General features: G+C 35.4%; 1 protein-coding gene across 3 annotated transcripts in view; it reads left to right on the top strand.

Moving 5' to 3' along the window:
- Nucleotides 1-1,599: 1,599 nt before the first annotated feature.
- Nucleotides 1,600-21,580, top strand: part of Slco1c1 (solute carrier organic anion transporter family member 1C1) — a 47,066-nt gene continuing 27,085 nt past the window's right edge. The window contains exons 1-6 of one of the 3 annotated variants that reach the window (XM_040280940.2): nt 1,600-2,017; nt 6,253-6,406; nt 7,606-7,747; nt 13,315-13,447; nt 15,785-15,903; nt 19,831-19,977. In XM_040280940.2, the coding sequence (XP_040136874.2) occupies nt 6,278-6,406; nt 7,606-7,747; nt 13,315-13,447; nt 15,785-15,903; nt 19,831-19,977 (670 nt within the window). In that variant the 5' untranslated portion in view covers nt 1,600-2,017; nt 6,253-6,277. Of the gene's footprint in view, nt 2,018-2,422; nt 2,494-6,252; nt 6,407-7,605; nt 7,748-13,314; nt 13,448-15,784; nt 15,904-19,830; nt 19,978-21,580 lie in introns of those variants that run through there. The other 2 variants (XM_005328911.4, XM_078015131.1) reach the window with 2 other exon arrangements.

Below are 21,580 nucleotides of genomic sequence, written 5' to 3'. Positions count from 1 at the left end.
ATGATTATATAACTGGTGTGACTTTTATATTATATACAACCAAAATAATGAGAAATCATACTCTTTGTATGTGTCAAAGTGCATTCTACTGCCATGCATAATTAATTAGAACAAATTTTTTAAAATAGTAAAAAATAAGCCCTGAATGTTGAGTAAAACAAATATTCAGTACACACAAGTGTGGTAACAAGTGGGCTGTAGAAGAAAAGAAATCATGTTAGAGAGTAAAGTTGAATAAGTTGCTAATACAGCAAATTATTTTCACGGGGAAGAATTACATTTCTTGGTGCCTAAAAATAAGTTCTTTGTACTTTCAACCTGTAGGTATTATGTACCTCCTTTAATCTATCATACCTATAGACACTGAAAAGTCTAATACTTATTAAGATGTTTACTCACTATTGCTGATGGCAAAATCTGGTTTGATTGCTAAAAAATACTTGGTTTTTCAGAGTCTGGATATATCACTGCTTTGTTGTAAGGTTTAAGATAATTCCCACTTTCTTTGCCTCTTCTTTAATTCTTTTGTAGTTAAACAAATATAGAAAATATTAATGATTTACATAAATACATATGTATTTACACATATATTTATGTATTTATACATACAACACACATATTTATTTATTTAATATTTTATGTTAGTTCTGGGAATTAAACTCAGAGGCATTCTACTACTAAGCTACATCCCCAGTTCTGCCTTTTAAAAAATTTTTGATACAGGATCTTACTAGGTAACAAAGGCTAGCCTTGAACTTGTGGCTCACCATGCCTGGCTGATGATTAATATTGATTAGTCATCCAGAACATTGTGTGAACTGAAATTATATATGTGATAATGATACCTTCTGGTCATTTGGTGCTTGGTTATTTGAAATGTATTTTTAAATACATAGTGTAATTTGATCCTTAAAGCAACCCTGTAAATGCTTTTTTAAAAGAACAAAAATTTTGCTTCACAGAAGAAAAAGTTGAAAGTCAGTAAAATTAAATGACCAACCAGAATCACATTCGTTTAAGAACTGAATGAGTCTTGGTTGATTTGGGTAGCAAATTCATTTATTGACAGAAACCAAATGCCAATTAATACTGCTCAAAATCCTCTAAAATTGTTCTCCTGGAAAGGAATGGATTAGAATTATACAATCTCTCAGTGCAAGGAGTTCTCTTTCTTTAGAATTGGATATAATAAGCAATTGAATGCCAAAAAAATTCAAAGAAAATTTTTTTTTTTCTATTTTCAAGACTCAGAGAAATTGTGGATGTGAACAACTGATCCTGTCTCTCTGAGAATTAACTCTTTCTGGAGAGCTTTGATCCTGATCTAATATATGGTCCCTGCAGATTCTAGAATCCCAATGGGAAAGGAAACCATGCAGCAACTTTGCCCAAGAGCTTTTTTAAGTAAACAAAACAAACAACAAAGAAACAAACAAACAAAACACAAGGATCCCAGTGATGTCCCTAAGGAATGGCTGGCTTAAAAACTTTTTGGAAGGAGAAGGAGGGATCTTTGTTACAAACTTCCGTCCCTCCTCTGGCTTCTGTTCCCTTACCCTCTGCCCCCTGCAGTGTTGTGTTTTCTGGGAATCAGCAAGAAAGATCACAAGTGGTCTTTTCTTTTTTTCACTCTCTCCCATAAAGAAAGCTTTATCACGTGTGGCCTTAAACTTGCAGCAAATTGCAAAGAAATGGCTCAAAGGCTTCAGCTCTTTCTGTGCCCCGGGAGCTGAGATGCACGTCAGTGGCCTTGCCAGCGTGGCCAATTCTCTGCAGACTGCCAGAAAAAAGAGGCCAGTTGGAAAGACGAAAGAGAAGAGATTGCTCAGGGGTGAGACCAGATCCTTCATCTTTTATTTCCCTTAATCTGCTCTGTGTCCACCCAGGCTCTCCTGACCTGGCAGCACTGCTCCACAGGGTTGCTGTGGAATTCACCTGGGTTTCCTCTTTCAGCCTGTGGCGTGTGGTCTAGCCGCACACGTGAGAGGAACTGGCTGTCTTGCATCTCCACCTCCAGGTAAGATCTGGTTCTCTTTTGAATTTTGTGACCTTACCACTGATTCTCACAGGAAAGAAGTCCACAAACCCTTGAATTCTGCATTACTCATGGGTTCCAAAGCTCTTCAATGAGAGTGGATGGTAGAAATAGGAGAGGAGACTGGTTGAAGAAGTCAGATAAGCCCAAATCTGGGTTCCCAAATTTTGACTCTGCTGCTCATAGTTGGGTAGCTTTGGATCAGCCACTTAACTACTCTGATCCATATCACCTTCCAAATGGGCTTATAATGCTAATCTTTGGGGGATTGTTCTAAGGATTACAAAAAGTACATATATCACCTGGCATAAATATAGTACTTATTAAATCTGACATAAATAGTTATTTTTAAGGTTGGGGAAAGAATGAGCCTTCTAAACAACACTCAACTCCTTTTGAAGGTGGGATCCCAAAGTCCAGAAGCCAAGCTGGTACCTAGGTTTTCCTCATGCAAGATGGTAAGGAGGTTACTGCCTTTCTGACTTTCTCTGGAGTCCTTGGAGGCTGCCTGCTGGAAAGTGTCATTTCAGACCACAGGGGTCAAGTGCATCTGTGTGACTCAACTGCAACATCTCTCAGACACCTGCCTCTAAATTTAAAGACCAGAGGACTAAATTTATAAGCCCATGGAAACAGAGAGTTCAGGTTTTTTTCAGCCTAAAATGAAAGAAAAACTGGTTGGCTAGTTTAACTTTTGCTTCCACATCCCAGGGTACCACAAGAAAACTTTGCCATATGTCTTTCCCCACAATCTATTCAAACGATCAATTAAGCTTTTGCCAGACGTAAATCCTGCTTGTTAACTGTGTCCTCTAACTCTCTTTCTGCAAAGACTATTGAAGAAAGTTATTCTGTGTGCTGAGGATAGTTCCATTCATATCATTGAGCTTCTTTCCCTCTGTTTTCAATGGCTGGAAATCTCCATGCTCACAAACTGTAGCCTCCTTAGAACATACTGCATTTGCAGTGATTTGCAGATTAGCCATCAAGATGAAATTGCATTTTCAGCAAAACTCTGCAGTGTCAATATTTTAAGCTAGGTATTATTATGCTCTACTACCTTAACTATGATCACTGTAGATAGTTCCCTTCTGCTATCACTTCCAGATTCCAGTTAAAACAATTTTTATATTAATACCTCCAAATCTAAAAGAGACAATGTACTTAGTGTCTCAAGTTTTTACATATTATTTTCAACTTTCTTCTCATTAGCATTAGCATATTAAAATTAATCCTTTGGATCTTTAAGGATAGATTCAATTTGAGTGTTAGTAGATTGTAGTGTTAAATATTTGTTATTTGAATTTTCTTGTCACTGGCTTTAATATTATGGCTGATGGGAAATCATATGAGATATTAACCCCTAAAATAATAAGCCAATATGAATTATATAGTGTAATTCTTGGAGAAGTATTACAACTTTAGCTGTAGATTTACAATTTAGTATTTAAAAATTTTCTGGATTATGTATTTTTTACCTGGTGATATTTTTACATTTTAATATCTTAAAATATTTTTCATATAATAGTACATGTTTATTGAAGAAAAATTAGATGATATACACAAAACACTTTTAAAAATTATTTGTAATATCACCAACCAGAAATAGTGTGTTTTGAAGCTTTGTTTCTATTGATATACATGTGTGAATATTTATTTATTTTACTAAATAATTTTTATATACACTGTTTTGTACAATGTATTTTTAAATCTTGCTCTGCATTACCCTAGATCTACATGCCTATCATTACTTCTTTATATTACTTTCCAATGGCTTCAAAGCATTTCATTGCATGAAGGTATTGGACTTTATTGGACCTATTCTTGGGTTATTTGATCATTCAATTTTTCACTGTAAGCAATGGGTCTTTCTAGGAATTCAGTCGAAGGCACTCATTAGTTTTGTAATGAAGGAACCTATTTAGCATTGTATAACTCAGTGTTTTGCAACCTCCCACCCCCTTTTTGTTTGTTTTCTGTGTCTCCCCTTTTAATTGTTCTGGAAAAATAATCTTCCTAACTCAGTGTATATGAAGTACCTGCTCATATCAGGTACTGGTAGAAAAAAAATTGCTATTTTTTAAAAAATCAGGAATGGTTTGAATCTTACCACCTGATAGTTTTGCATCAACTAATATTTTATTGTTTTAATTTTAATAGGTGAATAAGTTTTCTAGTCTTCATCAATTATTTAAGGTTTTAGAATATTCATAGCTGTAAAATATTAGTTTATTCACCTATATTTGCTAGCATTGTATTTGAGATTTTATAGTTCATGGGCTTTCCTGAAGCATTACTTTGTATGCCGTCTTTATGAGATCTAATTTTCAATATAATTTTAGTTTTGTCAATGAATGGAAACAACAATACTCTGGTTCCATTTTCAACTATCTTCCTTTGAAGGATAGTGATTGATAAAGCACTCCTGTTATATCAATATATACTATTATGTATATTGTATCATATATACCAAGATATATCTTGGTATTTTTGTTTAGGGCATAATTTTAATTTATTTTTGTCAATGTCTTTCTTGGTTATTTTTCTCTCATGCTCTGTGTCAATATAGATAATTGATATTTGCTAGAAAGTTATCCATTTTGTCAACATTTTACAATTATTTTTGTATCCTGTACATAACTTTTGTTTTATGCTCCTACCCATCGTGTTTTTATCCTTGTGTCATCTTTTGATCTCAATTAGCATTATCAATATCAATTCTGTTTAGTTTGTTTGGGTTTTGTTTTTTGGTTTTTGGGTTTGCAATATTTTTGTTTCGTTTTTCTTCCCCTTGTACATTTTTTGAAATGTAAAGTTATACATGTTTTTATATAATGTAATCTATAAATATAACAATAATTTTTGAAAACCAAACACTTGCCTCACCCTCTTTCCCCTCCCCAGACAAATCCTCTTAATTTTTGAATGGCTTAGGTTTTCTGATATTCACTTCATATTTCCAAATAAATTATTGATAATACTATTACTTGATTTTTTTCAAACAATGAAGGCTTAATAAACATAGACTAAGCATTACATAAAGTCAAGATCCCCATACAACACTCAGAACAAACCTCAGTTTCCACCACATTACCTGAACTTTTACTCCAATTGTCATTTCTTTTGTTAGTGTAACACATATATGGAGGATCTCTTAATATGGAATTGTGTTACCTAAAAATCTTTAGGGAGATCCAGGGGGTATTTTTTTTAATCCTTTGATATAAATTAGCTTATCAGGCATGCACTGAGTCATGCAGAATCCTAAAGAAGTGAGGCCATGGTGAGGCCATGTGCAAATATTGATATGAAGAGAGAGAGAAATAGGTTCAGAGAATGGGATATTGTCAAGGCTTTGATCAGGACAAAAGAGCAAGGGAGTGTAGAAAAGTAAGCATAGCCCCCAATATGAGTTATCACAAGTTTATTGGTAAAATAAACTTTTTAAAAAATCATACTAAAGTATGTTTTAAATTTGGTTCATTTATAGAAAGTCTTTACTATGGTGTATATTTTTGTAAAATTAGAAATAAACATTGTATTTTCATTTTAAAAAAAGAAAGAAAATTAAGCATGGGAAGGGAGGCCATCTTTCTTACTGTAAGGCAGACCCAAGACGATACTTTCTTCTGAGTCAAATCCAAGCCTCAGTCATGGTTAATTCTTCTTCCTACTTTGTCAAACTAAAATGATACACAAATTTGACCTCTTAATGCTTTTGCAATACTTTAAGCCTTAATTTGGCCCTACAGGAATTACAAGGTACTTTAGGGACCTAAGGTGGGTATCAACCTCTTCTACTCATTTCGATAAGAAGGTAGATGTGAAGGCTTTAAGATTAGGGCAAGTGAATCGACATTCAAATGGTTGAATTCCTCTTCTTCCTTTCCTGCTTGCTCCTAGTTTAATCTGGCAAGACCACAAAGTTAGCAAAACTGTGCCTCTTTATTTATTCCAAAGGCAACATTTAAATTTATTCTTTGCTATAATGAGGCTTAAACCAGTAGGATTGAGAAAGAATGCTGGCAACAATGTCCCAATAGCAGGATTAGTTAATCAAATATCCTGTTTGATTTTAATTGAAAGGATTTGCCAATTTACTATGGTTACAAAAGATGTCTTCCATAAATGATGTCTATAGAAGTGAAATAAAATATGATATAATAAACTGTGTAGATTTGAATTATTTGTTTAACTTTTAAAATCAACTTTAACAGGTTAGAGTCGAGAAGCAATTTCATAATGGACACTTCATCCAAAGAAAATATCCAGTTGTTCTGCAAAAATTCAGTGCAACCTGTTGGAAGGCCTTCCTTTAAAATGGAATATCCCTCCTCAAAGGGAAAACAGCCCTGCTGTGGTGAACTAAAGGTAGAGTAATGAAGGATTGGGTGGAGGTTATGCTCTTGGCTTTCTATTCAACTATCTTCTGTATAATAATTTAGAAGTGAAAACTGCTTTTCTTTTAAAAATAATATTTTTATATGCAGCTTAATAAAACCACACCTTGCCTGGCCATGGGAACAATCATTTCCTAACCATGTAGGTTAAATTAGTTTCTTGGGATTTTTTTGAATGTACAGAAAAGGGGAGAAGTATTAGAAAATAATAACTATTGAATTTTTACCATGTACCAGATATTTTACTAAGTAAGCACAGGTATGATATTTAATCTATGAATCACCCATATTATTTCCATTTTATAAAAGAATTTTGACTTTCATTGCTATACAGTAAGGAACAGTGTTTCTTTTTTAAATGGAACTCTGTATGACTCAAACCTCTCATCTTTTTTTAATTTTTTTTTTAGTTGTAGATGGACACGATACCTTTATTTTATTTACTTATTTATTTTTATGTGGTGCTGAGCCACAACCCCAGCCCAAACCTCTTATCTTTATACCAAATATTCACTTAGCAAATACTTACATTTTTTCACATTAATGCTAATCTAGATGCAGATGGATATTGCACCACACACCTGTCTAGCAAAATACATAAACCAGATACCAAGAAACGTTTGCCATTAAGAAGCTTGTTGAATACAAATTTAACACACATGAACTTAAACATGAGGGCTGTTAGTTCCTTTTTTTCAGTATACTGTGTCCTTGCTGATATAGCACAATCACTGAGAAATACAGAATTATGAGTGTTAGACTTGTGACAAGATGCCAGCTGTTTGGTTTATGGTTTTCATTTGTTTTATTTTGTGACTCATCAATGACTCCTTCCTCTCTTTGCTTCATATATATTGATCTTCTTTTCAAAGCTAGACTCCTGTAAAACATCCTTTGGAGAAGGGAGAAAGATAGGAAGAAATGGTATTCAACATATTTATTTTGAATGAAATCAGCCTACATTTCAAATTCCAAGAAAATTTGGACTTATTTTTGAAATCTGCATGAGCTTGGGGTTGAATGAAGCCTATAACAGTGGTTGAATTAAATCTTCAATAATAAACTTAATGTTATATGTTGCTCTTAGTTTGTGTTCTTGTATGTTTAACTTAGTAAATTTTCCAATCTGTGTCAAGCTACAGTCAGACTGTAATCTGTTTTATTTTTCAGGTATTCTTGGGTGCCTTGTCTTTTGTTTACTTTGCCAAAGCACTGGCAGAAGGCTATCTGAAGAGCACCATCACTCAGATAGAGAGGAGGTTTGATATCCCTTCCTCACTAGTTGGAGTAATTGATGGTAGCTTTGAAATTGGTAGGTATTGCAAATGCCCTAACTTTTACCTTTAAGCCCAAGATATTCTTATGGCTAGGTGACTTTCCTCTCTCCATTCTGTTGTCTGCTGTGATCTGACCTGTAAAATCTTGTTTGGACAGAATTTGCCATAACCTTATGCTACAGTAAAGGCAATTTGCTCTCTCAGAGCACCTAGCAATGCATTTCCTACCCTAGGTATTCATTATTGTATGGCTCATACAATTTAGAGTCTCCAGTCAAATTGAAAGACTTTCCTAGAGAAGAGGGTGAGAAACTGATTGGTATTTTGAGTTATAGGAAAGCAAATTACTGTTAATTCTTCTAGATTATTCTAAGAGTGAAACTTCTGTATTGGTTGATGTGCTTTAAAATGGCTTAAAGTTCTACTGTTTCCATTGAACACCTTTATCTCAAATATCACAGGTTTGTTCTAGTTATTTGCAATCCATAGATTTCCAGACAAGTTAGTTTCCTGACCATAATCCCAATTTGCTTCTCTTGCCTTGTTCTACATTCCTTCCTTCCAGGATTCTGAACTCACTCCCAAACTCCAGCTCTCAATCATTCCATTTTGTACAACAGTGTCCTTTATTCTTGGATATCTCCTGGCATTACCATCTAATTTCTCCCCAAGTGAAGTATTTTTTTGTAACAAAGATTTTTTCCTAAAAAATGACAGAATTGGCCAAAAACAATTATAGGTTTTTTGTATCATAACTTGTTAATGTTTCCAGATATTGATTCTTTATTTCAAATTGTTCTCTATACTTTAAGTAATTTTTTTTTCTTTTTGGCTGAGTAGAATTTCATTCTCTCTCTCTCTCTCTCTCTCTCTCTCTCTCTCTCTCTCTCTCTCTCTGTGTGTGTGTGTGTGTGTGTGTGTGTGTGTGTGTGTGTGTTTTATCCATTCATTCTTTGGCAGGCATTTATTTAGGTTGGTCAGGATATGTTCAATCAAAAAATAAAATAACTATATATGCCACATTTTTTATCCATTCATCTATTGAAGGGCATCTAGGGTGGTTCCACAGTTTAGCTATTGTGAATTGTGCTGCTATAAACATTGATGTGGTTGTGTCCCTGTAGTATGCTGTTTTTAAGTCCTTTGGGCATAGACCTAGGAGAGGGATAGCTGGATCAAATGGTGGTTCCATTCCCAATTTTCCAATAAATCTTCATACTGCTTTCCAGACTGGCTGCTCTAATTTGCAGTCCCACCAGCAGTGTATGAGTGTGCCTTTTTCCCCACATCCTCACCAACACTTATTGTTGTTTGTATTCATAATAGCTGCCATTCTAACTAGAGTGAAATGAAATCTTAGAGTAGTTTTGATTTGCTTTTCTCTAATTGTTAGTGATGATGAACATTTTTTCATATATTTGTTGATTGATTGCATATAATCTTCTGAGAAGTGTCTGTTCAAGTTCTTATTCCATTCATTGATTGGGTTATGTGGCATATATACACAATGGAATAATACTCAGCAATAAAAGAGAATAAAATCATGACATTTGCAGATAAATGGATGAAGTTAGAGAAGATAATGCTAAGTGATGTTAGCCAATCCCCCCAAACCAAATGCCAAATGTTTTCTCTGATATAAGGAGGCTGATTCATAGTGGGGTAGGGATAGATGAACTCTAGATAGGGCAGAGGAGTGGGAGGGAAGGGAGGGGGTATGGGATTAGAAATGATGGTGGAATGTGATGGACATTATTATCCAAAGTACATGTATGAAGACATGAATTGTTGTAAATATGAATTGGTTGTATACAATCTCTGGTTGTATATAACCAGAGATATGAAAAATTGTGCTCTATGTGTGTAATAAGAATTATAATGCATTCCACTGTCATATATATAAATAAAAATAATAATAAAAAAGAAATGAGCTTCTGAGAAAATAGCATTCAAGAATGTGTTAATAAATTGTCAGAATATGTGAAAAGCCATATGAACATTCTCACTATCATATTTTTACTACATGAGAAATTGAAATAGGAATTTTAAAAGCATGCACTTTAAACCTAACAAGCCACATGTAAACATAAATAACACATTTTAATAAAAAGTATATTTTTCCACTCCCCCCACCCCCCAAAATAAAATAACTAAAAGTATTTTTAAAGTTTTTTTGTTTTGCTTTTTAATGTTTTACTTAAATGATCTTGAAATAGATTTTTATATACTGTGATACAGAAATCTGTTCATATTATCATAACCAATTTTCTAATCACCATTAGTTGAGTATATACTTGGTCCAGTGATTTGTACCAATCAATTTTGGTCCGATGATTTGTCTTTTTTTTTTAATCATTTATTAACTTAGTACTTCTTTTAAATCTGTTTAGATGTTTTTATCCTTGACTCAATATAAGACAATTTTAATGATAATAGTTTTATAATTAACTTCGCTATCAGGTAGGAAAATAATCTAGCTCTTCAATTTTTCTTAGATATACTTGGATAATAATTTTCTGAAATATCTTAATTGTATAGAACTTATTGGTCAGATCTGTTAGCTAGCATTGTATGACAATGAATCTTCCTAACGATGAATGTAAAATAACTCTCCATTGAATTAGGCCTTTTTCTTATCATGTTCAATTTTATTTTGTAATTTTCTTCATAAACATATTACTCTTCTTTGTTGGATTTATTCTTATCTATTTAAATTTCTGTTGCTGTTTAAAAGAATTTTTGTTACTTTTTTAAAATTTGATAATCCTAGAATAGGGGTACAATATTGATTTCAAAATGTTAACTATGTGCAGCAACTTCACTGAACTTATGTTATTAACTTATGCTAATTTTTCTTTTTTTTGTGTGTATTTTATTTAGAGACAGGGTCTCACTGAGTTACTTAGCACCTTGTTTTGTGAGACTAGCTTTGAACTCAAGATCCTCCTGCCTTAGCCTCCCTACTACTGAGATTATAGGTGTGTTGAACTTATGTTAATTTTAATTGACTGACAATAGAAGAAGCTTTAGTATTTTCTGAGTAGACAATCCCATTGTCTGAAACAGAAGACAATCTTATATATCTTCCTTTTTAATTCTTAAATCTGTAATTTTCTTGTTCTTGTTTCTTTACATTGGCCCCACGACTGTGTTAAATAGAAGAAGCAGGGACAATGGCAGTGGATACTCTTCTCTTATAAATGACTTAATCCAAATGCTTTCAAATGTTTATTATTTAACAATATCCTTGCTGCATGGTTTTTATGCATATATTTCAAAAATTGATTTGCTCATTAAGTTATGGTTAATTGAATTGAGTACTTTTACTATATTTATTATGATAAACATGAAATTATCTTTCCACTGGCTGCATAATGATTTGATTCATAGATTTTTTTTTTTTCTTGATCATACTCTTGTACTCCTGGAATAAACAGTACTTGGTCAGCAAGTGTTGTTTTTGCTTACTGTTTAGTTCTCTGATATTTTTGCTTGGGATATTTACATGTATCAATCATCATAATTAAGCTTGAACTTTAATTGTCCTTTATATACTGTGATACAGAAATCTGTTCATATTATCATAATCAATTTTCTAATCACCATTAATTGAGTGTCCTTGTCCAGTTTTGGTTTCAAGGGTCTTATGACTTGAGTAACTTTCTTTTCTCCTATTTGAAATTTTTGCATGTGTTTGCAGACAGGGAGTGAAAGAAGGAGACTCTGTCACTTTAAAGTTAGGTAAAACATATTTGTAAAACTCTCTAGATTTGTCTTTTTCAGAGGCTAGTGATGGTAGGTATGGAAGAACTTTGATAACCAATTTGGTTTTGTTGTTGTTGTTGTTGTTTATTAGTTTAAGATTATTGATCATCATTTTTTCCCCAAGTGTGTCTTGAGAGCTCACAAAAGGTATTAAGTAAAGGAAGAAAAAATGTCTACAATATTACAGATGCCGAAATGGCATCATCTTGTATGTTGCATAGCCATGAATGTAATCAGGAACAGCCTGTGACTGAGTTCTTTGCTGTGAAGTGTTAGTGCAGGGCAGGTGGGGTAACTGAAAGTCAGCTCTCTCTTTACTTTGGTTCATTTACTGTGGCCCATTAAGAAACATATAAACATCATTATCAGTATAATGAGATACAAAGTATCTTCTGCTAAATACTTAAATGCCAAATGGGAAATCTCATGCTTACTTAAAAAAAAAATGAAATACAAAAATAAAAAGCTTAATTCTTCCTGAAACCAGAAAGCATAGAGCCACTATACAAGCTGCTGTCATTATTATTATTATCCTCAAGGCTAAAAAAGCTACTGCTCTTTTTCCAATTGGCTAAAGCTGGCAAGGTGACTAAACAGTAGTAAATTAAATGATTGCTTACAGATGTAAGGAGATACACTCTTGCTGGAAAATTGAAAACATTGAGGAGAACTTCAAAGCAAGGAACCCATCAGTCATCATCATCAATTGTTGGGGAAGTGTTAAGTTCTTCCTCTTTCTAGTTCTGCAGTTCTTAAAAATAAATATACCAGATGAAAATAATTAGGACTCTAAAGCCCCCTGTAAGACCCTAAACAACATTTATCAAAGCATGTTGCAGGATGGTCCTGTCAATGCTCTTGAGCTTGTTTTAGAAATGCAGATTTCTTGGCTAGCTCCTGGTTTCAGGGAATCTGAAACTGTTGGGATCCGCCAAGAATGTGCATTTTTAACAAGTTCCATTTCTCCCACCACCTCCTTCCTGTAATTGCCATACACAGCAAAGCCTGAGAAATCTTCCCTGAAGCTATTTAATCACATTGACCCCCACAATCAAGTACAAAGTAACCTTTCACATGCTTCACTGGAGACATTTTAGAAAGGCTTAATTCTTACCTAAAGAAAACACATTCTTTAATTATTTTAAAAAAGAGAGAGATGGACATGTTTTATAGAGATTTTTGTATTTCATAAAATTTGTGTTACATGTGTACATTAAGATCAATATAATTACTGTGTACCAAAATTATCTATGTGGAGTAATTTTATTTCTATTTTGAATCTTTAAAAAATATATAAACAAATGATAAGATATCATTTGTGTAAATATGAGCTTCATAATTTGATTTAATTTAAAGTGAGGTACAGTTATGTCTGTTTTACTGTTTCTGTTGGGGATATCAGCTAGAGAGAGAACACATATATATTTCAAGAGCAACTGGAAAACTAATAGAAGTTTTAATAGAAAACTTGAATGAAGAAACAGCAATAAGTTTATTTCAAAATCACTAAGGAAAATTTAAGCAAGCAACTCAAGGAATCCTTCAACAATTTAATTTATTGATAAAAATACTTTAAAGGGCAAATAAGTAAGTAGCTTGGGTGAATGTGATGGTAATTAAAATATTTGCCTGAAAGGATAAGGTGACTAAAATAATGTATATGGAGCCAATTTCAATAGTCATATTAAAGGTAAAAAAGGTAAACCTTAGGGACCATGGTGGGGAGCTGGTGGTCTCAAATCATTGCTGAACCTGCTGTGTACACACATGTACTGAGCTGCCTATCAGCTGTTGTCTGAGTTCTCTAACTTTGAATGCTTTATTCTTTCCCCCAAAGGAAATCTCTTGGTTATAACCTTTGTTAGCTACTTTGGAGCCAAACTTCACAGGCCAAAAATAATCGGAGCAGGGTGCCTGATCATGGGAGTGGGAACATTGCTCATCGCAGTGCCTCAATTCTTCATGGAGCAGTAAGTCCAAAGCAGTCACGTCCCAACTTATCCAACAATTGTCTTTCTCCCTTTTGTGATTGCAGTTAATCATTTAAAAGGGAATTTATGCCATATAGTTTTATGTCTTATTACATATTCTTTGGACAAAATTTCAGATTAATTTTATAATTTTATTAGTGATGATAATCTAGGAAATTATTGATGTCAACACAAGAAAAAGTTTTTATTGGTATATTTTGAGTCAAATGCTGTCATTGAGCTATGGAGGCAAAATATATACATAAGAAAATTAACATGTGCAATAAATGTCAAGTGGGTGTCAAATGAGTCATGAATGAATACTATATATAATAAATGCTATCTCATGTTACTTAACATTTCTTGGCCTGAGTTTATGCATCTTAAAAGTAATAAGTAGCTCTTAATGCTGCTGCAAATTTTAAGTGAGATGACACAGGTAAAATGCTTATCAAAATTCCTGACATAAGCAGTAGCTATGTTATTATTGCTGTATATTTTAAGCAATTATCTTTCGCTAATTCTACCTTATTTCAACCAGTAATCAACAATGTTTTTATCTTAAAGGTGTTGTGTTCAGATGAACTTTTTTTGACTTCAAGTTAATTACAAATGTAGGATAGCAGTACAAGAAAATCAGAGTATATATGAGAGGTGGGATAGGCAGGCTAGGGCTGACAGAGGATGCCAACAGGACAGACTTAGATTCTTATCCACCATCTTTTATAAATTAGAGATGCATTGGTTATGTATGATTTAGTGTTTGCCACTTGCCAGGTACTATGCCAGGAATGGGGCTATTTCAGTGAAGAAACAATACAAAAATAAAAATATGCACAATCTCTTTTCCTGTAGCACTTGCTATCTACTCAGGATTATTATATGACTTCTTTTCAACTTTTCATAGCATTGGTCACAAGCTGGGTACTTATTCAGTGTGATTTCTTGTTCTCTACAAAAAACTATCTGCCTAGGAGAAATATCCTTGATGTCTAATAAAACATACAAATCATGCATACTAATGAGTAAGGACCTGTCCCAACAGATGAGTTTAGTTTTATGTGTGTTAGCTCAAGCAGCTCATGAATTTATCAAGTCCATATTGATCATGATAAAGGCAGTGAAGACACGGTAATGAAAAATAATCTCTGTTGTCATGGATCTTATGAAGAAGAGACAGAAAATTAAAAAATAAATAGTAATACAGTATGTTTGATAATGTCAAAAACTACAGAGAAAAATAACCTAGTTAAGAAAGGTAACCTAGTAAAAAGTAGGCAGTCAGGAATGTGGTTTGTGATTGATAGTAGGGTGTCCAAGAAACAGCTCACAGAGAGAGAGAGAGTGATATCTGAGGACCTGAAGAGGTGAAGGGTGAGCCACACAGGCATCTGGGTGTTTTAGTCAGCTTTTTCACTGCTGTGACCAACAGACCTGACCAGAACAATTTTAGAGAAGGAAGAATGTATTTGAGCCTCATAGTTTCAGAAGTCGATAGATGGCTGGCTCCTTTGCTTTGGGCCTGGGCCCAAGATGAGGCAGGACATCATGACAGAAGAGTGTGTAGTAGAGGAAAGCAGTTTTGGACATGCCACCAAGAAGCAGAGAGAGAGAGAGAGAGAGAGAGAGAGAGAGAGCTCTGCTCCACAAGGGCATACATACCCCAGGGACTCACCTCCTCCAGCCGCACCCTATCTCCTATAGTTGCCACCCAGCTAATACCTATCAGGGAATTAATGCACCAATCATTTCACCTCTAAACTTTCTTGCATTATTTCACACACGAGATTTTGGGGGACACCTAATACCTAAACCATAATAATGGGACAAAAGACTTCCATCCTAAATGAACAGGGAATGCAGTGCTCCTTCAGTAGGAGGGAGTGTGGTGTGGATGAATGGCCCAGGGGCCTGTGTGCCTTATGGAATGGCAGGGGGAGTGCATCAAATATGCAATCTGAGAAGTAAATGGGAATGGGAGAATATATCTAGCTTGTTTCCCAAACTTTGATGACTACTTGAGCCACCAAAGTATAGATGTTATTCAGTAAGCCTGGAATCAGGGCTGAGATTCCCCTGCCCCTGCTGGTCTACAGACCATCCTCTGGGTAGTAAAGTTAGGAGCCATTGAAGCACTTTAACTTCTCTTCTGAAGAAGATGGGAAGCCACTGGAGAGTGAGATGATCTGACTTACATTTTTTAAAGGCTCATACTGACTACTACTTGGAAAATTGACTCTGGTGGGTCAGGCTTAGAAACAGGACCATTTAGAAGGCTACTATAGACTAGCCTGGTGTTAATGAGTCTTTCCTGAGGAAAGCATTCTTTTTATTCAGGTACCGATATGAGAAGTCTTCTTCTTTTTCCAATGCAACTCTGAGCATCTCTCCATGTCTCCCAGAGTCAAGCAGTCAATTACCAATCTCAGTTATGGAAAAATCCAAAATAAGTAATGGTAAGTTGATGATTGAAGATGATGATTTACTTTAGCTTTTATATATGCTTTAGTCTGGACCAAAAAAAAATCTGTATATTTTTTTTCCTCTCAAAAACTTTACTAATTAAATTGAGATATCATAGTGCCATAAAAATTCCTAGAATATAAAGCAGTATATGATGAGGTCCTAAGAAAATATACAGATGATCAAATGTTATGGAAGGGAGCCTTTGTTGCTGGTGACTAGGAAAATCTTCCAGTGATTCTAAGTTAGATGGGCCTGGAAATCTGGGTAAAATGACTCCATCCGATACATATCTCAGTCCACTGCTCAGAGTGAAAGAAATACAGATTTCCCTCATAAGTATACTTAATTTCTCATTCATTCTCTTTCCATCAGAATGTCAAAACCTTAGTTTTCATTTGTTCCTAAAACCTGCTCCCTTTTTCTCAGGGGTTACTTACACAATAGGGGTGCGGTTGTAGCAGGGGCACTCTTGATATTCTCAGTTGCCTGTCAGTTTATATATCTAAACTCCCTCAGGTCAGTGTTTGATCATACCAGGTATCATGGTGGGGTCATATTATGTTTCTGCCTTTCTGAGCACAGCAGGTCCCTTTGGCACACAAGTGACAGTTTTGGACACAGGGAAATAATTCACTTTGCACATGAACTAGGGTGCAGGGAATTTTGTCAGCATGTCTAGCATTCCATTATGGCTGCACATAGCTCAGTGATGCCAACTGAGTCACACTGGGAACAAGGGAATCATTTCTTCTCTATCACCCTAGACATGGAAGCCCTGTGAAAAGCCTCCCTCTCAGAATCTACACACTTATCCACGGGTTGTTTGTTTGTTTGTTTGTTTGGTACTGGGAATTAATCCCAGAGGTGCTTAACCACTGAGTCACATCTCCAGACCTTTTCTATGTTTTATTTAGTCGCTTAGGGCCTCACTAAGTTGCTGAGACTGGCTTTGAACTTGTAATCCTTCTGCCTCAGCCATCCCAAGCTGCTGGGATTACAGGTGTGTGCCACCACACCTGGTGCTTATCTGCAGGTTTTTGCCATGTCTCTAGGACTCACTATGAACAGAAAGAATGAATTCCCACTTCTGTCTTCAATATCTCATAAAGGTGATATCTCAGTGCTGCACACTCCTTCCCCTCCACCCCATCTCCAACTTGCTCCCTTCTCCTATCCCGGGGAATTGGTTTCTATGCAGCCAGTATAGAAGTCCTTCTTTCATGTCAAATCTTCTATGTTTTCTGTAAAGCCTTTTGGTTTCTCTAATATCCTCCTTAATACTATTTGTTAAGATGTCTCTTCCCTGGGCAATAGACTCTTAAAATTTGGCTGTCCAAGTAAAAAGAAGGACCAAAGTACTACAAGAAACATGGCTTAGGGAAGGAAGAGTGGATATAAAATGTAATAACTTTACCTTCTCCTGCTATGGGAAAGGAAAGCATTCTAGAAGAAGAACATGTAAAAGTGGGGACAGACATTCAGTACATTTTCAAGCCAGTGGATGGGAGTGGAGGACTTGTTGAAGGAATACATGATAGTGGGGTTAAATACAGGATATGTCAGTTCAGTTGGGTCCTCATAAAAAGACAAGTGGCTGACTGAAGAGTTGAGCTCCATCTACATGCAATGCAGTCAGTAAAGACTTAGTTGTTTGCTTTGGACAATCAGGAAAGAAACATGATAAAAATGACAAGGCAGCTATTTCGGAAAAATGGAAGACTTTGATGGAAGAATGTAAAACATCCAAGTTTAAAGTCCAGGAATTAGAATATTTTTAATGTAAAGGGACAAGTTACCAGATAGGTACACAGCTCTTTTTCTGTAGTGGAGGTTCCAGTCCCTTAAAATCTTTCCCTTAGACACAGTGGACACAAGGTTCACCCCAAACATGATAGTGGGGTTAAATACAGGATATGAGGTTTCTGCACAGTAGCTCAACATGTCCTGATACTGCTCAGCTCACGTAGTCTTTCCTCCCACAACACTCTAGGCATTAGCTGCAAGTGACTAGTGGGTACTTGCATGTTGCCATTGTGAGCAAGGAACTGAATTTTTAACTTAATTTTTAGCAATTTGCATTTTAATAGCTATTCATGACCCTTGGACATTGTGCTGGGAGGCACTGACCTAAGGTGTCCACACTTAACTACTAAAGATTATCACCACATTTCTATAAATTAAACAAATGATAGGGCCAGAATCGACGTTAGATTTAATTTTTAGAAAAGGAATTCACATCACATTTTGAGAAACAGAGAAGAAATTGAGAGAAGATAAGTGAACATTCCATGATCACCTTGATACTTTTCTAGAAAAGGCAGAATCAGGATAAAATCTCTGTGAGGGTGCCGTTTCCCATTGCCCTGCCTTATCCAGAGTTTGAAAGATGTCCACTTCAATACTTCATGAACCATCATCACAATCAAAATTACTTTAAAGGTTATTAACAGGTGAAAGTAACTCCTACCTCATTAGATTATTAGGAGGATTCAATTTTAATATGCCTGCAAACCACTTAGCCTAACATGTGGCAGAGAGGAGTCATTCAGATGGGTGATTACTGAAGACAGTTAATATTATCAATTTGTATTAAATGGCTAAACTGTTAAAAGCTCTACTTCATTTATGATAAGAGGTAATTAATTAGCCTACCTCATATGGTCATATTATGACGTGACTTGAATGAAAACATCTAAAAATTGTTAGATTTGAATTTTACTATGAAAACCCTACCCAAAATGTTCTTTATGTTGGAATATTTATACTGCTCAAGCCTATAGGATTTGTAGGGGTTTGTTTTGTTTTGTTTTGCTTTTGGTATTAGGGCTTTAGCCCAGGGGTGCTTAGCCACTGAGATGCATCCCCAGCTCTTTTTAAACATTTTTTATTTTGAGACAGGGTCCCTAAGTTGCTTAGGGCCAAACTAAGTTGTGGAGGCTGACTTGTGATCTTCCTGCCTCAGCCTCTCAAACTGCTGGAATTATAGTTGCATGTCACCGCACCCAGGCTAAGGTTTGTAATATTAATGAGTTTGCTTCCAGAGACCTAAAACTGGTTAATCAATAACAAACAAACATCATTGTAGGCAATTCAGCCCAGTGTTGCAGTATGAACCATATGAAAATTTTGAATTTCAGATAAAACTTGGCCAACAATGTAATTACTTGTGATTTCTGCTGAAAAATAGGAAAGTTGTCTAAAAATTAAAATGAGAACATCTTTGTTAAAAATTTGTTTGCTCCAAATAGAATATTCAGTGTTATTAGAATGTAGGGATTCAAATAACTCAACGTAGGTATAAAATAAAGACAGAAAATAAAAAGTAAGTGGTAGCCAGGCACGGTGGTGCACCCTGTAATCCCAGCAGCTTGGGAGGCTGAGGCAGGAGGATCTCAAGTTCAAAACCAGCCTCAGCAAAACTGAGGCACTAAGCAAGACAATGAGATCCTATCTCTAAATAAAATGCAAAATAGGGCTGGGGATGTGGCTCAGTGGTTGAATGCCTCTGAGTTCAATACCCAGTAAACCCTCCCCCCACCTGTAAGAAAAAAAGAAGTAACGGGAACAAAAACAAAGTAATAATAGAGTTGCTTAGTCTGGGGGATTTAACTGCCTAAGTTTGAAACTGCAAAATATTTTTCAAACCTACTCAAACTCCTATCAAATTAGGACTGTTGCAAATTTCACTTTTGCATTCTAAGTTTAGAACCAATTGTAGAAATGCACAGTAAATAAATTTGATAGTGATCCAGGTTTTTTTTTTTGTTTGTTTGTTTGTTTGTTTTGTGATGCTGGGGACTAGCCTTGCATGCACAAGTGTTTAGTCCCCAGCATCACAAAACAAACAAACAACCAACTGAGCTATATCCCCAGCCCAGTGATCCAGTTTTAATTCTCTTGTTTGTTTTTCTTTCAAGAATGTGAAGGGGATGCCAGCTCATCCATGTGGGTGTATGTGTTCCTGGGAAATCTTCTCCGAGGATTAGGAGAATCTCCCATCCAGCCTCTGGGCATTGCCTATCTGGATGACTTCGCCACTGAAGACAATGCTGCTTTCTATATTGGTAATGCCTTCTCAGTCACCTAGGGAATGCAAGTGCCCGGTCTGCTCATTCCATTCTCTGCTAAATTGGGTGTGAAAGGTTTTATACTTCATTCCCCATTTCTTTAGTCAGCAAGCACACTTTGAAGCACACCCAGAGGATTAGGATGATAACCTCATAAATTAGAAGGACCTATTGCATTAAAGAAAGAAATACCAAAATAAAAAAAAATAGCTGTGAGTTCAACTGCAATGACATATGACCTTGTGAAAATATCTTGATGGGCTTCAGATTTCATAGATTTTTTTTTTAAATAGGATAAGTATACCACTGAGCCTTTTAAAAAATTATTTTTTTTCCACATCCCTAGAAACTGCTTCCCATTCTATGAGCTCTGATTTTAAAGTGTCTTCTTTTCCTATGAGTGATAGGCAACAAGGAATTCTGGGGTCTCGGCAGTAGGCAGAGTTGGACAAAGGAAAGTATAAAGGATAAGGGCAAGGCCCAAGGCTAACCAATCTCTGGAGAGACCCCAGAGAATAGATGAGCAACTAAAATCACAAAAACCAAAATAATACAGCAAAGGCAAACTCTTAAGATGTATCTAAGCAACATTTACTGGATGCCTCATATTCTGGAACTAAGGTAGAAACTAGAGATACACGGCTGACTAAGACTTGTTCTCTCTTTTATGCATCAGTCTTTATTTCTTGGGGTTCTGATCTTTTGAAGGCCTTGACTTCAGGGACAGAGGGCGAGATTTAAGCAGAAAAGGAACCACACCTAGGTTCACTGTATAAGCTTGCCCCACTTGTGCATTGCAGAACTCCAGGTATTCTGCTTATAGCCAAGCAGGTTATAATTAAGAACAGGTTCTTGCTCTAAAGGAAAGCTGTAGTGTAAATCAGAAACTGGAACAGAGAAAAAGCTCAGTGATATATGCACTAGGCAATTACTCTGGGGACTAGAGGAAAGGTTGCAGCCAAAAAAGCATGCAGGTGCCTAAGTGTCCTCTTCCGATCCAAGAACTCGGAGTCTGCTCACTCTTTTAGCCTTGCTTCTATTCTAAAAAGGGCCTGGTCATAGTTAGTTTCCCCTCCAGGTAATTTTACCACCCAAGAATATGAGTATGAAATGAAAGGTAGATGGTAGATATTTGGCAGGCAAGAGCTACCTTTCTGTTTATTGGAAACCAAAATCTGTTCAGTCTGTTCCACTTACCTTCTAAGGCCACCCTTGCTGGTCATGAGCATTCTGAAGAGTACTTTCCCTGCTCCATGGTCTAACTTCTTTGCCAGCTGCTTCTATTAATCTATGTGGGTACTGCAGAACCTCATAGTAAATGAATACACTTTCTCACTAAGGTAGCAGAAATCAATTTTAATGTCAAGATAGATGTTATGCTTAACTGACCATAAACATTTTTGAAAGACTATCAAAATGAGACTAATTCAAATTTTTAGCCATGGAGAATCTAAATGGGAACTAAAGTTTGCCCATTTTAGGAAATTAACTAACTACTTCAGAGTCTTGGGGTTATTTTCTAACTAAGGGATAGTTAATGCATTAACAGTGTTCATTTATGTGCACATTTGAATATAGCATAATGAATCCCACTATTATG

The sequence above is a fragment of the Ictidomys tridecemlineatus genome, chromosome 6, assembly GCF_052094955.1.
Source record: "Ictidomys tridecemlineatus isolate mIctTri1 chromosome 6, mIctTri1.hap1, whole genome shotgun sequence".
NCBI lineage: Eukaryota > Metazoa > Chordata > Mammalia > Rodentia > Sciuridae > Ictidomys > Ictidomys tridecemlineatus.
The sequence above is the reverse complement of the archived record's forward strand: the minus strand, read 5'-3'. Positions and strand labels throughout refer to the sequence as shown.